This window comes from Delphinus delphis, chromosome 1 (assembly GCF_949987515.2).
Source record: "Delphinus delphis chromosome 1, mDelDel1.2, whole genome shotgun sequence".
Classification (NCBI taxonomy): domain Eukaryota; kingdom Metazoa; phylum Chordata; class Mammalia; order Artiodactyla; family Delphinidae; genus Delphinus; species Delphinus delphis.
Genome location: NC_082683.1, coordinates 13,767,074 through 13,788,291, shown reverse-complemented (window position 1 = coordinate 13,788,291; position 21,218 = coordinate 13,767,074). Strand labels below are relative to the sequence as shown.

The 21,218-nt window shown below is 51.4% G+C and overlaps 1 protein-coding gene across 3 annotated transcripts in view; it reads right to left on the bottom strand.

Moving 5' to 3' along the window:
• The window catches only part of IGSF21 (immunoglobin superfamily member 21), a 269,529-nt gene that overhangs the window by 1,669 nt on the left and 246,642 nt on the right, over positions 1-21,218 (bottom strand). For all 3 annotated transcript variants that reach the window (XM_060035127.1, XM_060035053.1, XM_069541461.1), the window contains exons 5-7: positions 12,645-12,760; positions 9,584-10,058; positions 311-396 (exon numbers count right to left, since the gene is read on the bottom strand). In XM_060035127.1, coding sequence (XP_059891110.1) covers positions 311-396; positions 9,584-10,058; positions 12,645-12,760 — 677 coding nt within the window. The remainder of the gene's footprint in view (positions 1-310; positions 397-9,583; positions 10,059-12,644; positions 12,761-21,218) is intronic.

Sequence of the window (21,218 nt, the reverse complement as noted above, 5' to 3'; positions counted from 1 at the left end):
TCTTCATCGGATGGGTTGGGACTGGCTGCCCAGACCCCAGGAAGGAAAGGACTCTAGGGCTGGAAGGAGTGTCAAGATCCATGTGCCATGTCTGCTCTAAGTTGCAGGCGGGCGAGCACATCCATGCGTGCACCCCATGCCACTCCTCGTGGAAGCCAATTCTGCCGTGACACAGATTAGGAGACTCGGACCAGCTGGCCGTGCTGGAGGTCAAGGGGAGGGTCTCAGAGCATGCCGCCAGGAATGCTCGTGCCCCGTTGGTGCCTGATGACCGCCCGCCACCCTTGCAGATGCTCAGAGAGAGGCTGACCTGAAATCCATGGACCAGAATCCTCACTGTGTCCCCGACCCGGGCTCTGCTGGGCGTCATCATGATTTGGGGTCCTTTGGGGGCAACTACAGGGAGAGGAAGGCCAGGTCAGAGAGGTGTGTGTGTGTGCGGGGAGAGGAGACTAAGCAAAGAAAAGAGGTGCTGGTGGAACGGAAGAGAAAGTTTCCATCCGGATCATTCATTCATGCCTGCATTCATTCATACACGTTCATGCCTGCATTCATTCATACACGTTTCCCGAGCCCTCGCTGGAACCTGGGGATTTAACGGCGTACAGAGCACAGTCCCTGTCCTCGTGGGGTTCACTCTCAGTGGGGTCAAAAGACGAGCACAAACTGGTGTAACAAGGGGTCAGATCGGAGAAGCCCAGGGCACAGTGGAGTCAGGGACACCCAAGGGGGGTGCCACCTGGGAGACGACTCAGCTGCTATAACAGGGAGAACCCTGCTCCAGCGCCCAGCCCTGCTCAGAACACCCACACTCCCACCTACACCAAACCCTTGTGAGATGCGCTCCTGCCTTTATCATCCCCATTGTATAGCTGAGTTAACTGAGGCTCAGAGAGGGGAAGTAACTTGTCAAAGTTCACACAGTGAAGAACTGGGATGAAATTTCTGGTCTCATTACCCCTGCTCCAGAGAGCCTTCTACCAGGTTAATATGCCCCGTGGGGTTTTTCTGGAATCTCTGGGTTGGAGGTGAGTGGAAGGTGGCAAAATGTGGGGGTAACCGTCTCCCTCCCTGGGCCTGGCCTGTGCCCTTCCGGCCTCTCTTCCTCACCTGCTTGTATCACTTCTTTCACTTCTTTTAAGTGGCTTAACTTCTCTGAACTTGGGAGACAAGATGCCCAAGGGTGCTGCTCTCCTATGAACCAGAGCACATCGGGGATGGAAGAGCCACTGGGATCACTGAGTCCAATCTCTCAGGTTTCAGATTGGGAAACAGGCCCAGGGGTAACGAAGAGGCTTATCCAAGGTCACCCAAAGAGCCAGTTTCTCTTGTCCCATGACGTTTGCGCCAGGCTTCTTTCTGCCAGGTCCATTCATCACTCATTCATTCATTTAACAAGTAATCATTGAGCCAACTGTGTGGCAGGCTTTGGGGCAGGGCTGGGGACGCAGTGGTGATGGAGACGCGTGCCTGCCGACACAGAGCTTACACTTTAGCTGGGGAGACATTTGACACACAAATAAGTACGTGAATAAGAAACTACTGGAGAGCCATGGCACTGTGTGGAGAATTGGACAAGTGGGGAGTGATGGTCTGAGTGTCTCTTCCAACGAGCTGACATTTCAGCTGAGATGAAGCTCCTGAAAAGGGTTCCAGGTGGAGGGAACAGCCAGGACATGGCGCTGAGGTGGAAGGTCAGGGGTGATGGGGGTGGGGACTGGGCCAGACTCCATAGAGCTCCCTGGGCCAGGGGGAAGCGATAGGGTTTTGATCAGAGTGCCATGCTCTGTGCCACTCTCCTTGGACATCTTCCAGGGGTGGCGGCAGGAGAAAAGCTTTGTCCCCAGGCCCTGGGGCTGGCCTGGGTTCTCCTCATCTGTTCCACCTGCTACCCGAGCCTCTCCTTCCCACTCAGAGCTGTCAGAGCAGAAATCAGAGCAGCTGGCAGATGTGGGTGATTTCCTAGGTACTGCCAACCAATTTCATTCATGAGACCAAAGGACTATTAATTAAACCACGAACAAGACACCTGAAGGGCCGTGTGGGGAGGAGGGAGGCATCAGCGGGAAAGCCAGGCCTGTGAGGGGGAGGGAATGGCAGGGAAGGTGCAGGCAGCTTCCGCTGCTGCGTCCACCCACGTAAGAAAGGAGTCTAGTCTGTGTGCCCCTGGACCAGTCACTTACCCTGGCTTTCCCCAAACACAGGGTGGGAACAGCCAAGGCAACCCTTGTCCACCCACCACACTGGGCTGTTAGGAATATCGGGAGACGGTGGGTTTAAGGGCTAACATTTGTCCAGAGCGTCCTAAGTGCCTTGCGCTCTGTGACGTGCTTTATGAACGACCTCATTTACACTTCCAACCTCTCGAGATTGTCCCCATAAGGCAATGAAGGCTTGGGGAAGTCAAGTAACTTTCTCGTCTTTTTAATGAACATTCAAGTGCTGTCAAGGTCCCCTTGCAGGTGAGAAGCGCTGCATAGGCTGGTCTGGCCCTGCGTCATTCAGTCTCCTCTTCTCGTCCTGCCGGGATGGCACTGTCCTGCTGCAGCCAGCAGGGGGCGCGGAAGGGCATCCCTGTCCCGGAGAAGCGTAAGCAGGAGAACCAGGGCGGACAACCTCGTCTCCTGGGTCAGATTCCTAACTGCCTCGGTTCCAAAAGACCCCACCCACCCACTTCGGGCCGCGCCTGGGCCTCCTGGCCCCAAGGGGAGGGAACTCACATTTATCAGGTGCCTGACATGTGCTAGACGTCATTCTAGGACCGTCTCACCCATCTTGGTGTTTACGAGGCAGGTTGCCATGAAACCCATTTTGCAGGCCGTAAAACTGGCTCCCAGGAGGGCAGTGGCTTGCCCGAGGTCACACAGCAAAGAAGTGGCAGGGGCGGGACCTGAAGTTGCACAGGTCTTTAGAGCGAAGCTTGGAACCCAGGAGTGGAGGAGGGGGAAAGCTGGATGCCTTCTTCCACGTGGGCAGCCAGACCCCTCCCCCGCTGCCCTGAGCTGCCAGGTCCAGAGGCTCCTGTGTGGAGCTGACCCCGAGAGGCAGAGGGTGGGTAGGCAAGGGGTCTGCTTTGCCCTCACTCTTCCAAGCTCGATCCTGGCAGCTGCCGACTGGCAAGAGCCTTGGTGGCAGGTGGCCCCTCTGACTCCTGCCCTCACTGCTGTATCCAGATGCTTCTGGAAGCCGGGCCAGCTGATGTCACCCACACGCTTCCACCACATGCTCACACCCACTAGCAGCTCCCGGTGGTCAAGTCCTGGCCCCTCTCTCCTGCCCCTAGAACACATCACTGAAGGTACCTGAAGGAAGGTTCTCAGCCCCCGGGACTTCCCTCCCCTCAACCCCTGGACATATGGAAAGAGTGGGAGTCAGGAGACCCAGGATTGAGGCCTGTCTTCTACTCTCCAGTTACGTGACTTGGATGAGTCAATCCAACTTGTTGGGCCTCAATTTTCTCACCTGTAAATGGGGAGAATAGACTGCTATCCTACTATTTGAGGAGTTGCTCTGAAAATGACAATGGGGGAGAGATATGAGATGGAAATGTGAAGTGGTGTGCATCTGTTCAGGGGCGTACAAAAAATCCTGATTATATAACTGCTCTCTTTACTCTCCTTAGCATTTTGCTGCAAGGAGAGCCTTGTGAAATCTCACGGAAAGCTCCTCTAGGCGCCCCACCACAGGAATTCTAGGTGTTCACTAAGACAACCACTCACCCACTTATTCACCCATCCACACATCCATGCGTCCATTCGTTCATCCAACCAAGCATTCATTCTATCCATCCATCCATCACTCTCTCATATTATTCATCCCTCCATCATATCATTCATCCATCCATCCAAGCATTTGTTCTATGCATTCATCTATCATTCCATCATATTATTCATCCCTCCACCATAACACCCATCCATCCATTTTCCATCCATATACCTACCCATAAACCTACTAATCCACTCACACACCCATTCATTCATCTACTCGAACCATCTAGTTCTTTATGCCTAATCTGTGTCGATCACTATGCAGGGCAATGTTGGGGATACAATAATGAGTAACAACAGTAGCTTATATTTACTGAGTACTTACTCTGTCACTATGCTAAGCACTTTGTATGCACGCCTTGTTTAATCTTCACAACAACCCGGAAAAGTATTAAGTAATTGATTATTAGGGAAGTGTTTATTAAGTCATATGTTACAGATTGTGCTGAGCCCTGTACCATGTGAACAAGGCAGGTAAAGACCCTGCCCACGTGCAATTTAAATTCTAGTGGAAGATCCAGGCAATAAGAAAGTATATCATATACTTGCACGTGGAGATAAACGCAATGCCAGAAAGCAAAGCGAAGTAAGGAATTGATGGGGCCAGGAGGAGGAGGCTGAAATAGGGTGTTCAGGGAAGGAGCCTCTGAGTAGAAGATTTGAGCAGAGATCTGATGAAGGAGGGATTGAGGATACCTGGGGTAAGATTAATCTAGGCGGAAAGGAAGGACAGTGCCAAGTCACAGAGGTGGGTCTGAGCTGGGCATATTCAAGGAAGCGTAAGGAGAACCCTGTGGCTGGAGCAGATGTAACAGAGACGAGTGTGAGAGATGAGCACCGTGGGAATGTAATTTTAGATGTGATGGCGGTCTAGAGGATTATTTTGTTTTGTTCTGACTTTCATATATTTTCAAATGGTGAGGAAACTCACATAAGGGAAAGGCACTGTTCTTGAGAACACAATTTGACAAATCTTCATAAATGTGAACATCTGTGTCACCACTATCCCAGCCAAACTCGAGAACATTCCCATCCCTCCAAAGGTCCCCTGATGCCTCCTTCCAGTCAATTTCCACCCTCCATAGGTAAACACTGTTCCACTTTCTATCCTCAGAGGTGTGCTCCATGTTCTAGGAGTTCATATAAATGGAATCGTGCAGTCTGTACTCTTCTGCCTGACGACTCTCACTCAGCACAATGTCTCTGAACTCCATGGTGTATTAGGAGTTCATTCAACTGTATTGATGAGAAGTGGTTCATTATATGAATATATCACAGATTTGTTCATCCATTTTCCTAGTTACGGACATTTGGGTTTTTTACAGTTGTTGTTGTTGTTGTTATGCATAAAGTTGCTGTGAGCATTCAGGTCTTTGTGGACGTATGTTTTCATTTCTCTTGGGTAGATACTTAGGAGTGAAATTGCTGGGTCATAGAGTAGGGAGGGGTATTTTTATCTTTGTAAGAAACTACTAGTTTTCCAAAGCAGTAGTACTGTTTTATACTCCCAGCCCTGTGTGAGGGTTCTTATTGTTCTACGACCTTGCCAACATTTGGTGTTGTCCGTCTTTCCCATGTTAGGCATTTTCGTAGCTGTGAAATGGTATCTCACTGAGGTTTTAGTCTTCATTTCCCTAATGATGTATATCTTTTTATATGCTGATTAGCCACTTGTATATCTTCTCTTTAAAATCTGAGTTATCATTATTGATCTGCAGTAGCTCCTTATATATTTTGGATACAAATCCCTCATCATATCTCTGTACTGAGAGTATTTTCTCTCAGTCTGTAGATTGCTTTTCCATTTCGCCACATTTCACTTTCTTAAAAGTATCTTCTTAGGAGCAGAAGATTTGGATTTTGATTAAGTCCAATTCACCAATTTTCAAATTTGCATTTAGTGCTTTTTGTGACTCTTTAAGAAATCCTTGCCTACCTCAATGTCACAAAGATATAGTCCTGTGTTTTGCCCTAGAAATTTTATGATGCTGGGTTTTACATTGAGGTCTGGGATTCATCTCAGGTTAATTCTTGTGTGTGTGTGTGTGTGTGTGTGTGTGTGTGTGTGTGTGTGTGTGTGGTAGAGGTCAGGTTCATTTCCTCCTTAAGTGTGTCCAGTAGTTCCGGGGCCATGTATTAAGAAGCATTCTCTTTTCCCATCGAACAGCCTAGGGACCTTTATCAAAAATCAACTGACTGTATGTGGGTCTATTTCTGGGCTCTTTTTTTGTTCTATCAATCTGTCTACCATTGGAGGGTTTTCGGTGGGTGTGTATGTGGATTTATATTTTAGATCAATCAGAGTGGAGAACAGAAATGCACATAAGTGGAAGCAGAAAGGCCAGTTTGGGGGCTACTGTAATAATCCAGTGTGAACTGCCGGTGCTTAGATGGGGTGGTCGGAGAGGAAACCATGAGACAGGGTAGATGTGGGATATATTCTGAGGTTGAGCTGCCAGGGCTTAAGGATGGCTTGGCTGTTGGGTAGGAGAGAAGAGGGGGAAAGTGGGTGACTCCAAGGGTTCTGGCTTGATCAATGGGAAGAATGTAGTTGCTATCTACTGAGATGGGCTCTAGGACCACCAGGCGTCTGTCTTCTTAGGGGCAGTGGCATCTGAGCTGGGGAGGGCATCCCTGGCCGCGGGAACAGAAGAAGCAAAGGCTCATCACAGAGAGGCATGCCTCAACCCTTGCTGGCCTAACTTTTAAAGTCCTGACCAGATGACTGGATTCTGTGCCCCGGGGTCATCTCATGCAGCCCTCTGTCTCACCCCCATGGCCAGAGTACAGGGTGCCTTGATTGTGTGAAGGGTAAGCACTCACTCAGGACCCCTTGATTGTGTGAAGGGCAAGCACTTGATTGTGTGAAGGGCAAGCACTCACTCAGGACCCCTTTGGTTCACACCACTCTCCACCGGCTACACCCACTGGCTCCATGGGTCCTCACCACAGCCCCACAGGATGGGCAGTAGAGCTCAGTGGTTAGGAGCATGGGCTCTGGGGTCAGACCTGGCTGGGTGACCTGAGGAGAGTTGCTCTAAGCTTGGGTTCCCTTACTTATAAAATGGGGATAATGATGGCGTCTCTCCGCTGCCTGATAGGGTCACTGCAAGGAGATCTTGGAGAAAAGCATCTTGCATACAGCCTGGCTGCGATCACATGCACCAAACATTTATGAGGTTACTATTATTCCCCCACTCAGCAGGTCAGAGAACAAGGCTCAGAGACCTAAGAGGCTTGAGACCTCACCAACTGACAGCAGCTGCGGTAAGACGGGAAGCCAGCCTGGGGGTCTCTTCACTCACCCACCCGATTTGGCCCCTTCGCCTGGGTGGCCCTGCTGTGTCCCCCAGTTCCCCGTGGGCACACACATATCTGTCATGCCCACTGCCTGTGAGTGGGCCTTTCTCTTGCTCTGATGATGGAGGTTGGGGGTGCACACCAGGTGGCTCCGGTCAAGGGAACCATCTGGAATCTGGGACAGGGCAGGCAAGTGCTTTACCATGGCTTGGGATAGGGGGTGGGAAGGGGGTGGAACAAGCCAGTGGCAGCACCCCGTCCAGCACTGGGAGATGTGAACTGCAAGCTCACCTTTCCAGCTGCTCGGAAGTCCTTGTCTGGTCTCATCTTTCTCATTCTCTGTGGGGGTGGGACAGGGAAGCCCTCCCGTGGGAAGTCAAGCCTTGGGCAAGAGAGGCTGGGGGCGGCTTTCATGGGCAAGGCATCCCGTTGAAGGGTCGAGGCTGCTCTGCCTCCCAGCCTGGAAGCAGACTGTATCTTGGGGACAGGGAGGTTCAAATGCAAGAAGGAACTCTGGGAAGAATGGAGGGTTCAGAGAAACTGGGGGCGGGAGTTCTGGCAAGGTGGGAAGGCTGAGAGAGGGATCTGGGCAGGCTCTGCGTGGGGATAATCCCAGCGCCTGGCACAGGGCCTGGCCGTAAGGGGTGCTTGTGAAGTTTCTATGGCATGATGAGCAAATGGTACTCAGGGGGCAGGCACCATGACAACAGATGCCCTGAGGCAGCACAGTGAGTGGAGGCTAAGGGCAAGACACTGGGGCCACACTGCCTGCCTTTGAACCCTCCCCCACTTACCTTGCGCAACTTACTTAACCTCCCTGCACCTCAGTTGCCTCGTCTGTGATAGAGGATACTAATAACGCTGACCTCATTGAGTGACCATGAGGATTACCAATTGGGTAACTGGGTTACTAATTGTGTTCATATGAGAAAAGCAACGGTCCATGGTATATAGTAGGTGTTCAGTAAATGTTAGCCCTTATTATTATTTTCTGTGTGGGCAAGTGGCCTGTGGGAATCAAAGGGCCATTTTAATCAGACTTCAGACAACTAACCCCATAGCCAGCAAGGGTGCCCAGTCCTGGGGCTGGTAAGTTCAGTGGTTGGCATAGGGGAATTGGAGAAGGCACCAACAGACCCGGCTGGAAATCCCAGCTCTGCTACTTACAAGTTGGTGACTCAGAGAAAGGGACCCCACCAAACTGAGCCTCAGTTTTGCTCACCTGTAAAATGGGACTGCGTGGTAAACTGCTTGTGAGGAGTGAATGAGAGAATCCTTGCATATGTTCTTGGCACAGAGTAGGTGTTATATGTACATGAAATCCTTTTCTTGGTGTTTGGTGCAGGGTTTTCTGGTGGACTCGCTAAAAACAGAGACGGCCTTTGGACCCCCAGGCACAGGCTGGGGTCTCAACCCTCGTCAGTCATTGCTATCTGTCCTCAGTCATGAGGGGCCTCGGTTAGGGGCTGTAGATGTTTCCATGCAGCTCTTCACCACTGCAGGAGAGGCAGGGGACAAGCCCTGGCATCTTGGGCTCTGGGTTCAGCTGCTGGGTACCGAAAACCAAGGTCCAGAGGGTTGTGGGCAAAGAGGGCCAGTACTGGGTCAGTGTGCCCAGCTCCCTGCCCCACCCCACCCCAGTCAATACAAATCCTGGCTCTGAGAGCCTCATATTTCTAGTAGAGAAGGTTCCACATGTCCCGTCTCCCTGCCTTTACTCAGCTGGGAGGAGATGTACAAGGGGAAACAAGGATCTGCTCTGGGGACATACAGACTTGGTGCTCTGTGGGAAGAGGAAGCAGGCCCCAGATGGGGACTGAATTCTCAGGCTGAGCTATCCCTGGGTATCCAGTTTCCTGGTTGCGCCCACGTCCCACATCCCTGCAGATGACAGGGTTTCCATTGTACTTAAAAGTGTAAGCGAGAGCAGTATCCTCCCACGTCCTATACGTTCCCTACCCCAAGCTGGCAAAACTACCTTCAGTATTCCTGACCCTAATCCGACAAGCTTCCGACCTGCCACACTCATGATCCTTACCTAGTAACTGTCCCTGCACTCAAGGGTGTCTTATTTCAATCGAGAAAACCCCTTTGTCACCTCCTATGTTCCCATCCTTCCCTGGACGTTTCCTGACCTGACTCAGCAACTCTCCCTTATGAGTCCCAACTCCTGTGTCTTCTTCACTCACCCAGCAAACTTTCCTGGGAGTGTCCTGTTCCATCTTCAATCTTGAAAACCTCCCATGTTTCTAACACTGATCTAGCAAAACTTCTGTGACTTCCATATCCTTGATCCTGCTGGACCAAACTCCCCAGACCTCCCTGTAATTTCCTATGTCCTCCAACACAGCTCAGCAAACCTCCCAAATAGCCTGCCTCTGACCTCCGTGCCTAACCTCGACCCCGGCTCGCTCCAACTTCCCATCTCCGTGGTGGCCGGCAGCCCGCCCTCTTCCAAGGCTCCCCACCGCCCATCTCTGCAGGGGCCCTGCAGAGTGGCTTCCGTCGAGCCTCACCCAGCGTGACCTCTGCCTGCATGGGCATCGACAGTGCCGGGTGCGTGACCTCACAGCTGAAGAGGGCTTCGTTGTCGATCTGCGGGTTGAGCGTCCAGGTGAGCAGGGCGCGCACCTCCACGGTGCCGTCACTGCCCGGCGTACGGCTGTGGCTCAGGAAGTAGACGGGCTCGGAGCTATGGACCCAGCGGGGGAACTCGCGGCTCACCACCGTCTCGGGGATGTTCTCGGTGGTTGGCTGGAGGGGGATGCTGGGATCCGGGGTCAGGCTGCGGGAGGGGCGCTCTGTGTAGGAATGCCCGCCCCGGCTCTCAGCGTCCAGCAGGGACAGTGACCTCTGCATCTTGGTGTCGTCCAGGTCACGGTGCAGCAGGCCGCGGAAGGGCCTGCTGTCCTGGAGGGGGCCGGAGCTAGCAGCCGGCGGCTCTGACAGGGGCACTGCGTCGATGGGCTCCCCATCTCGTTTGAAATAAACCTGAAATTGCAAGGAGGGTGTGGGAAAAGATTTTGCCCCAATGACATGGACCTCCCAGTGGGCTCTCAGAGGAACTGGCCACAGGAGTCCAATCCTTCAGGAGCCTCCTCCTCCTAGTAGCCTTCCAGATGGACCGCTCTCTCCCTCCAGCACCCCAAGCGCTCTGAGTCAGCTCGGTTCAATGGGGACACGCAGGCTCTGGCGGCAGAGGCTGAGCTGGTGAGCCTCTTTGAGCCTCAGTTTCCTTACTGAGAACACCTACTTCATGAAGGGAATGAGAACACTTACTTCATGAGGCTGTTGGACGCTTAGAAACAGTGCGTGGAAAAAGCACCCTGGACACGGCCCTGGCAGCCCCCCTGGGCTCCAAGGGTGTGGTCCGTGCCCACCTGGGGAGAGCAGGTGGGTGAGAGTGAAGGTGGAAGAGCGCCAGAGATTAAGTGAGATGTCAGAAGGAGAAGGAAAGGATCTGTGTGTGTGTGCGCACATCCTGGAGGTTTTGGAGAGGAAGACAGGAAACAGGTGTGCGTGTGGGAAGGCGCTAGGTGCGGAATGAGGCAATAGGCCGCATATTCTCACTTCCTCCGCCAACAGGGAATTGGAGTTTTGAGAGGCGGCATTTCATTTAATTTGCTGCCTTTTTATTTTGGTACATATGCCAGGGGCCTGTGGGGATTGGGTGTATTTTTTTAAAATAAATCGATGGGAGACAGGGTGAGAGGAGGACAGGAAGCAGCTCTGGGGACGCTGGTGCCAGTGGGGAAAGGGAGCCGGAGGATGCGGAGGAGGACCAGGTGGGGGGGGCGAATGAAACGTGGGGTGCGCAGAGTCTGTCAGAGTTTACAGCTCCAACGAAGACTCTCTTATGCACGTAATAGCCTGCTTTGGGGTTTTTCTTTCTTTCTTTCTTTCTTTTTTGAAAAGTGCTTCAAAAGCAGGTTTGTAATTTATGTCAAAGAATTCTTTCAAGTTTTGATATCGCAGGCAAACGTAAGGTGCCTGGAATGTGGGGAGATGAGGACCTTTCAGATATATATATATTTTTTTACATATATATATTTGAATATTGTACTGCTGTGTCTTAAATGGCAGGAGATGGCCAGCTCGGGGAGGAGGGGGTCTTCCTGCAGCCCCAGGGCGGTGAGGAGACTTTCTCTGTGCCCTGCAGAAAAGGAGTTTTTCTTTGGAGAAAAAGACGAGCTTGTCTCATTTTCGAGAGGGCAGACGTCTTTATGGGCTCCAAAGGGAAATCTTGGGACCACGCTCTTCTCTCGCCAGTTGCTGGCTCTGAAGCTGCTTTTTCCTCTGTGTCCTCAGGACTGTAAGGTGCAGGTGGAGGGAGATGGGCTTCATCAAAGGCTCGTCTCTGCACCCCCGCCTACTGCCCCCTGTGCCTCTGCGCACCTGCTTACTGCCCTGTCTTGGTTCTCTCCACTCCTGTCCTGTCCTGGACAGCTGGTCCTGGGGTGGGGCTGGCCCGGTCCCAAGGTCACCCCACTGGATCCTGCCTGTGAGACAGTCAAGGGTCTGGAAGGAGGAGAGCCCCTGCCTCCCCACCTTGAACTCTAATCCCCCTGCCCAAGGCTCCAGCCCCACCCCTAGTGATGTGTGAAACTCACAAGGTCAAGACTCAAAGTATCATATAAGGTTAAACTTGGCCTTGGGAGCAGTAGCCCGTAGGTTCTCAATATGGTTCAGGGAACTCTCAGGGTTCCACAGAGGTGCCTCAGGGACCCATTAGGGCAACTTGCCCTTCCTTCACTTTTAAACGTTTTCAACATGGGGCTTCCGTGTATTTGAATCAGACCAAACAGGTCCTGATGCTTCTAAAAATGCTGAAAAACAATAATGTTGCCCACAACCTAAACCTCCTCAAAGAACCTGAGGAGCAGAGGGCAGGTCTCCTCGCTCAGGGTCATTTGGTGCATGTGACGTTAGGGGCTAGAAGACAGCCCCCCACATGCTCTCCCATCCTAGCCCCTCCCCCCACCCCGCCCCTTAGAGCGGCCATGACAGTAACTCGTGAGCTGCACTGACAGGCCTCAAAGCGCTTAGGGCGGGGCTAATAAGGAGTTGGCCCAAACAGGGATTTCCCCCTCCTCCCCGCTTCCCACCTCCCCCTTTTCCTCCCTCCTTCCTACCCTCCCCAGTGGACTTGGAGCTAGAGGACATGACCTTGAGTCCCAGCTCTGTCAAGAACACAGTGGCTGACTCTCTCTACATCCCTTGCCTTCTCCGGGCCTCATCTGTCTCCATCCTGTTCAATAACTGGGATAGGGGTGTGCTTGAGGCTGGGCTCCCCTGAAGACCACCCTCACTGTGCAGTTCAAGGATTTCAGGGTCCAGGAGAAGCGGGAGTTCTCAGCACCAGGGGGCTGGGAGCAACAGAGGCATATGGGTGCCTGGGTAGGTCAGATGAGTGGACAGGGTCAAACCAAGGCAGACGGGGCAGAGTTAATTTATGCAAGCTGTGGCCTCTATCCTTCATTCTGCAGAGTGAGCACTGTGGTGACAGGGGCAGCTGGACGGGCCACGAAGGAGGGGGGCCCGGCAGGGACGAGGAGGGATGACTCCAGAGGTACTCACCGTGGGCGCCGGTTTCCCTCCCGACACGATGCAGACCAGCGTGAAGTTCTGGGCTTGGTAGCGGCTGAAGGGGGCTGGTGTATCAGCGGCCACCACCTCAATGGAGGTGGGAGGAGCTACTCAAAAGAGAAGCACAGGAAGACCGACGCTTAACTGGAAGGTTCGGGAAGAGTTCACTGATTACCTAGGATGGGCCAGGTCCCACACTGTGCATTGGGGTGGGGGACAAATATTGCACAATTCCAGGGGGTGCCACTGGCAGCAACGACAGTGAGAAGGATGTCCCTACTGGGCATACAGACAAGGCCCTGCCTCACAGGGCTTACAGCCTGGTGGGGAAGACAGCCATGAATCAAGTGATCACACGGTCAACTGTGCTAAGTGCATCAGATACCAGGAGGTATAACAGGATGTAAAGGGACCCGCGCAAGCCTGAGGAAGCGACGCCGTGCTGTGCCTGAGGACGCAAGAGTAGGCAGAGGACAAGTGTGGCAGGTGGAGGGAACAGCATGTGCAAAGGCCTCGTGACAGTTGGCTCAGGGCAGGGGGGATGGAAGGCAGGCTGTGTGGTGGGAGGGCAAGGAGGGGGGACGTGGTTCCTGCTGGGGCTGGGGAGATGTGCAGGGCACCGCTGGTGGGTCACCGCTTGCAGTGGTGTGCTGTGGCTGGTTCCTACCAGCTCCTGAGAGCCGATTGTGATGTTGCTGGGAATTTTGTGAACCAGTTCTTAAACTGCTGCTAGATCGAAACAGGCCACGGTGGGCATCTTTACGCCATGGAAATCAGCCACCATTGCAAATCAGGGCTTTCTTGTTTGTTTCTTCCACCGTCCCCACCCCAGGCCCCCAGAGAGCAGGTTTGCCAGCCCACCGCTGGCTGTGAGTTTTTCTTCTTTGTCCTGAGAGCAGGAGGAAGAAGGCTTCAAGCAACAGCAGAGATATGATCTGAGCTGCATTTTGAAGAGACTGGAAACACAGAGCGCTGTTTAAGCCAGCGAGATGGGTCGCTTAGACCGTGGTGAGGGCAGAGCGGGAGAAGCAGATGACTTTGAGAGACATTTAGAGCCAAGAGTCTTCCCTCTTTCTTTTTATTTTCCCCCCAAAGTTGGCTTATTTTGATTGGTCCCGCTTCCCACCAGCTTCCCTTTCTGCTCTCCTCACCGCCCACTACTGGCTGGTTTGCCAAAGCAGATGTTCCCAGGCACCGTGGGTTATTGAGAGGTCAAATGTGGAGCCATCGGGCACTCCTGGGTCCAAGTCCCAGGGAGGTCACCGCCACCTCCATGTCCTTGGGCAAGTTACCAAAACTGTGAGCCTCAGTTTCCAGATTTGCTAAGTGGGATTAATCCTTGGCAGACACATTTGAAGGATGAACCAGCTAATCGATATGAAAGGGCTTAGCACGTGCTAGGAATTCACTAGTCTTATGACTCTTGAGATTATTTCCGCAACTTCCTTGTCATCAGCAGGACAGGAGCCAGAACCTTACAACTTTGCTTAGGAAAGGCTGTCAGTTCTGGCTTCTTGTAGCCTTAGGTCAAGTGCAGTGGGAGACACAGAGAAAATGAAGAGGGGTGGGCCTTTCCTTCCTGCAAGGGGTTTTCACTCCAGTTAAGTTTAATTAAATCCGACAAACATTTCCTGACACCTACTAGGTGCAGGCATGGTGCCAGGTGCTCACCACAGGCGCCCAGTGATGAAACGGATACAGCGCGTCGAGAAGCTCACAGTCTGGCGGGGGTGACAGACGCCTGGCAACTCTATTTTAAGATCTAGTGAAACGAAGCCAGGTATGAACCATTCATTCGCTCAGGCAGCCGCCATGTGCTGTCGCAAGGGAAGCAGAACAAACGGGAAACAATGGGAGAACAATAGATGGAGAACTGTAATTACGTGTGAGGTGGTAGGAAACAGATGGGAAGTGGGGTAAGGAATTCCGAGAGGGGAAAAACACACCAGAACACTTCAATTATCCACAAGTCACAGTCTGCGATCTAAGTTTTCTAGGACTCACTGAAAGCCTGGATCCCACGGCAAGAACCAACAATGACCAACAGTTAGGAGCCAGGAGCTGTTCTAAGCCCTTCACGTGTGTTAATTCATTTAATCCTCACCATGCATCTACGTGGGTTTATTTATTCCCATTTTACAGATGGGGAAACTTAAGAGGTGAAGTGGCTTTCTGGGGTTCACAGAGTTTGGATTTGAACCCCAGCACCCTGGCTCCAGGGCTCAAATACCGACACTAAGCTGGAACACTGACATATCTTTGGAAAGAAGAAAGAAGTTCGTACCTATCAGCGCCTTTAGCCCTGAGTGCACAGTTTAGCTGCTGGGAATGCTCATTTACCCGACACATCTCAACTCTCACGGATACCTTTAATCCAGATCCTTGGAGGAACTCTTCCCGTGGGTGGCTCTACTCAACTCGGATGCCCCAAAGATCAAGGGACCATGCCAATTAGAGCTTAGAATAATTCTCTGTCACTGCTCATGGTGGCTTATGGGTAGGGATGAGTGTACCCTCCAAGAATCCTAGGCAGCGGTCCCCAACCATTTTGGCAGCAGGGACCGGTTTTGTGGAAGCCAATTTTTCCTCGGACGGGGTGGGGGGATGATTCAAGGGGTAATGCGAGCGATGGGGAGAAGCTGTAAATACAGATGAAGCTTCGCTCCCTTGCCCACCGCTCACCTCCTGCTGTGCGGCCCAGGTCTTAACAGCCAGTCCACGGCCTGGGGGTTGTGGACCCTTATACTAGAGGCTCAGGGCTAGTCAGGGGGCACCTTTAAAATCCCTCATTTCTTCTTTCTTACTTTCATTGAGCAAACAGGAATTAGACACCTAGAACCTTCCTTATAGGATTGCTTTGAGGAATAAATGAGATGATGCTTACAAGATGCCTAGCACATAGTAAGCCTGCAATACAGTTTAGCAATTTTAATTAATATTATTTATCTCACTATTATAAAAGAGATAGTATAGGACAATGGTTAAGAGTATGGGCTCTAAATCACACTACCCAGGGTTTAAAGACCAAGCTGTACCATTTGCCAGCTGTGTGACCTTGGGCAAGTTATGTAGCCACTCTGTGCCTCAGTTTCCTTATCTGCAAATTGGAATTATAGAGTACCTGGGAGGATTCAATAACAAAGTACCTGAAGGTGTTTTGAAAGTGCATGTCAGATGCATTTATCAGCCAGATTTATTAACGTTCTTTCTTTGAGGCTCTTTGCTACTTTCCGGGAAAATAAATCATCGTCTTTGCCTTTGGGACATTCACGGTTTCGTGAGGAGAGCAGAAATGCCCTGGACCTGCACTGTCCAATACAGTAGCCGCCCATCCCTGTGGCTCTTAAGCCTCTGAAATGTGGCTTTTTCAAGTTCATATGTGCTGTAAGTGTAACATACACATTGAATCTGGAAGACAATTTTTTAAAAGCGTGTTAAGTATACCATGAATATTTTTATATTGGTTACTTACTGAAATAATACATGGGATACACTGGATTTAACAAATATATCATTCCAATTCATTTTAACTTTTTAAAGCCTTTTCTTAATGTGGTCTTTAGAAAACCTACAATTAAATATATAAATATATATTTCTATTGGAGAGGGCCAGTCTAGACCTTCCATTTTACAGGTAAGCAAACTGAGGTCAGAGAGAGGGAGACATTTGCCTACAGTCACACCGTCAGTCAGTGGCAGTGCCTGGACTGGCACCCAGGCCTTCCAAATCCTGACCAGGCTTCTTTGTACAGCACAAGTGCTCCCCCCAACACACACACACACACACACACACACACACACACACACACACACACACACACACACACACACACACACACACGTGTTCTGGAGATCTGCACCCAAGTCACGCACACCACCCACACAGACCCTGATTGGGAACTGTGTTCCTGTCCCTCGTTATACTTCTGAGCAGGTGTTAGCAATATGTACAGTTAGTCAAGCTCATAAGACAATAACGGACTTCAGTTGTATGGAGCAGGACACGGCAGAGCTGCTAATATTGGCGTGGACAGTCCAGGCTTCCCACACTCTGCATCAATGTATTCCTCAGTTGCTGTGTCCTAGGAACATGTCACTCTGCATCTCGCCTCCTGTTGCCCGCCGGAGGGCTCTGAGTGCGGGTGGTCAGGGAGCCGTCTACACCCGGGAGTCCTTGGCTGCCTCGGGATGCTTCACTCCACACGTCATCCTCTCCCCCTTCTTCCCCTCTTCCCTTCCGTTGACTACGTACAGCACTCTTTCCCCCACAAACTGCTGCTTCTTAGGCTCGTGGTCTAGCACCTTCCCTTACTCTCAGTCTTCCCTGTGCCCATCTTCTTCTCTACTTCCATCTCTCTCTCCTTTTCCAGTCCCATTCTCACCTGTATCCCCACATCCATCCCCATCTCCATCCTTTTCCTTTTCCAACTCCATCCCCATCTCCATCCCCACCTCCATCCCCATCTCCATCCACTTTTTTTCTTCTCCACCTCCATCCCCATCTCCATCCCCACCTCCATTCCCATCTCCATCCATCTTTTTTCTTCTCCACCTCCATCCCCATTCTCTTTTCCATTCCTATTCGCACTTCTATTCCCTTCCCCATCCCTAAATCTACTCCATCTCTATCCCCATTCCCAACTCAATCCTCTTATCTGTCTCCATCCCATCCCTCCTCCAAGCCCAACCCCATCTCCATTCTCATCATCCCCATCCCTGCTACAATCTCTGACCAAGGTCAAAGCCCCCTTATGACTCTATGCCTGGAATAGATCCCGTGGCCCCCGAAGCAGTATCCAGTCAAAGACAGATGGCCAGCTGCAGTCATGGGTATAAAGGTCCTGGACGAGAATAATCCCAAATTCAAAGCTGGGCTATAGAATGAGCAGTATAGAGCAAGGCCACCTGGCTATGATCCAGGTGGCATATAATGGCAAAGAATCATTAACAAAGACCCCTAGATCACCAATTTCTCCCCACTCTTCTGAAGCAGTGCCCAATGCACCCAACACAAGTGCCTCATTCCTATGGACTCTGAGAGTGTGTCTTCAGGGATGTCCGTGCTAGTGCAATGCTCTCCTGGGGCGAGGGTGGGTACCATGCACCTGAAAGGACCCTCCTCAGAGACACTGGGCAGGCATATTTGGCCTGGGCAAGGGAGAAATAGTAGTGGTCATAGCAGTAAGAGCCTAGACAAAGGCAGAGCTTCAGAATTTACAAACCACTTGTGGATATACCACAGTACTTGTGTAACCCCAGCCCCGTGCATTAGGGAGAGCCCCTCAGTTCTACAAGTTCACCATCATGGTCAAACAGAGGCCACTGCCATAGAACTCCCCTGAATCCACTGCCCCCAAGTCAAGCCAGTGGACTTCCCAGTTTAGTTTTTATTTATTTTTAATTTTGGCTGCATTGGGTCTCTGCTGCTGCGTGCTGGCTTTCTCTGGTTGCGGCGAGAGGGGGCTACTCTTCGCTGCGGTGCGCGGGCTTCTCGTTGCGGTGGCCTCTCTTGTTGCGGAGCACGGGCTCCAGGCGCACGGGCTTCAGCAGTTGCAGCACGTGGGCTCAGTAGTTCTGGCTTGCGGGCTCTAGAGCGCAGGCTCAGTAGTTGTGGCGCACAGGCTTAGTTGCTCCGCGGCATGTGGGATCCTCCCGGACCAGGGCTCGAACCTGCATCCCCTGCATTGGCAGGAGGATTCTTAACCACTGCGCCGCCAGGGAAGCCCCCCAGTTTATTTTTGACTTTGCCTTAAGCAGAGTGAATTGCTGCTAGAAGTTTCTTCGACTGATTTTGTCCAGCATCTGGGAAGGTAAAGCGGCTTCACATCTGACACGGCCACACAGCACAGCACGCCTCTGTTCCAGGCCATTGAGGAGGGGGCAGGAATCAAAGTTATTTTAGACTCTACTGTTAACATCGACACAGTGAGGCGATGGTTGGGTGATTGGTTTTATGAAATTAACTCTGAAATATTGCGTTTTTCTCTTGAAAGCAGAACTTTGTTTCGGTCATCGTAACTCACTTTGCAGATAATGTGATGGCTCTTAGCTCTGTAAATCATCCTTTGGCTTTTGCAATTCAGGAACACAAACCTGTTGTGATACAAACCCCAGCAGATCTGGGTCTAACTGTATCTACTGGAGTTAAATTCTCTCCCCACCATGAGGCTCCCCCCAACTCCTCCCAGGGAACCAGCTCAAATAGAGTGAGGCAAAGGTTCCAGCCCAGGCTCTGTTACCAACATCCCATGGGACCTTGGGCAAATCAACTGACCCATACGGACATCAGTCTTCCCATCTATAAAATGGGTTCAATAAAACATATCCTGCCAACCTTTCAGCTTCCAAGATTTTGAGAGAAGAAGCAAGTGAGAATATGGACATAAACCTTCTACAAGGATGGTGAAGTAGAAAGGGATTATTTATATTACCTCTTCAATTGCTCTCACTTGTCCCTGGGCTGGGAGGGACATAGAGTGGAAGTTCTTCTTCCTCTCAGGGGTGACCACTGTCTGGAGGAAGGGATAATCTCTCCTTTTCCTTGAGTACCTTGTGCTAAATTGGTCTTAGCACACTCCTGCTCTGGGTGTCATTTATCAAAGGGCGGTAATCAATTAGATTTTGGGGAGGAGTGGGGGAGGGAAAAGACAAGTTCAAAATTACATTATTTGCAAAAATCCATTCTTTCCTCTCAGCGTGCCTGCTCTATTGACTGCCTTCTGTTTCAATCAGCTACTAGTCACTATACCATATTCAAAAAAAAAAAAGAAAGAAAACCACCCTCAATATAAAAGTGTTCATGAATATAAATATTCCTCCATGCTTCCTATTTTAATTTCTTTCTTTCTTTTTTTCTGTCCCACATCTCTGTGTCTTTCCCATCCTCGCTACCGGTCTCTCTCTGCTTCTTTAAGATGCTACTCAAAACAGCATCTCTTCCGGGAAGACTTCTCTCCTCCAGCCACACAGAAATGCCCCAGGTTCCTTCCTCGCCTTGCTCACCTCCTCTGTGCCCCGGACATACTAGTCCTTCTGTTGGTTAATTCGGCTTCATCCTTCAGGTCTGCCCTTAACTGTTGCCTCTTTCAGGCAGCCTTCCAGCACTTTCCCAGACTGGGTTAGGGCTCATCCTCTGGATTCCTGGAGCATCCTGTTCTTGTCATACCCATAGGTGCTTGTCATTCTGTCCCGGGCCCACGTCTGTTTCTCCATTAGGCTGTGTGCTTTCTGAAGGCTTTGTCTTTCTTTAACCTCAGAGCTAGTGCAAGCCTGCCATGCAGGGATTCAATTTCAATTCCTGTTTGCTTTTTTCCTTCTTTCACTTCTAGTACAGACAAGCACACAATCTGTGGAAGGAATCCCGAAAGACCTTGCAATGCCGTGGGCCCTGCCACCACCTCTAGCCTTGTCTCGACCCTCCCCCCAACACCATGCTCCAAATATACGGAGATATTTTTGGTCTATAAACACCCTAAGCTTGTTTCAACCCCGGGGCCTTTGCATCTGCTCTTTGCTTTGCCTGAAGTCCTTCACTCAGCTTTGAGCAAGGCTAGGTCCTCCTTATCTTTCAAGTCTCAGCTCAAATGCCACCTCCTAATCTAAGCGAGGTGCCTCTTCTATTCTCTGTCACAGCACCTCGTTATTTCTTCATAGAACACATCATAAGGTATAGTTATTTCGTATACTGGTTCTCACACTTGTCTTTTTTTCCAACACACCCCAGTAGTATGTAAGCACCATGAGGACAGGAACTCTTCTGTCTACTGCTACATCCAAAAGGATTTGCTCAATAAACATTTGTCAAATGAATGAGCTTGGAGGGGGGACTTAAGTGTCCTGCCCTCCCATCCCTGTCCAATTTGGAAGGGCTGAAATCTTAGCCATGTTCAAGCCCCTCTCTCCCAGCAGAAGCCTGAGGAAGAAACAGCCCACCAGCAGAAGGGGGGCTCCAGCAAGAAAAAGAGAGAAGGAAAAGCACAACGCTTTGCTTTATGGGAAAATTAAATATTGAACTGAGTAGTGACGGCAGCCAAGGGGAAAAAATACTGACAAAAAGCCCCCAAATGGAGCCGCCATCAGTGACAGGAGAGAGAAACGCAGTGTCTGTGCGTATATGAGCTGCAATGGGGCCCTTTTATGTGGCATCTGCTGAGCCAGATCACAACCCCCAAGCTTGGAAACGAGTGGGAGCCGCGTGCCGATGCACCGGCGAGGGGTGGGGATCTGGGTCCAGGTCGTTGCCAGCGTCGGTGGCCACTGCCCAGACCCTCCCTGCCTGGAGACGGAGGCCCTTCTGAGTGGAGCGGGGTCACAAGGGTACCCAGTGGCTGCGGGTGTAGCCCATCCACCCCGCCTTCCTCTCTGAGGAGAGCTGGTTGGCAGCCCCGTTCACCGGTTCACCTGCCTCGCCCCTCCCCTGACAGCTGTTGTGCTTTCCAAGTGGTAGGAGATAAAATTAACAAGCCCAACTGGAGGCCCTGGCTGGCTGCTCTGGGGGAGCAGGGGAGTGCGAGGCGGGTGGTGCAGCGTGGGAAGTGGTGAATCGGTGAGGCTGGGCCAAGCAGG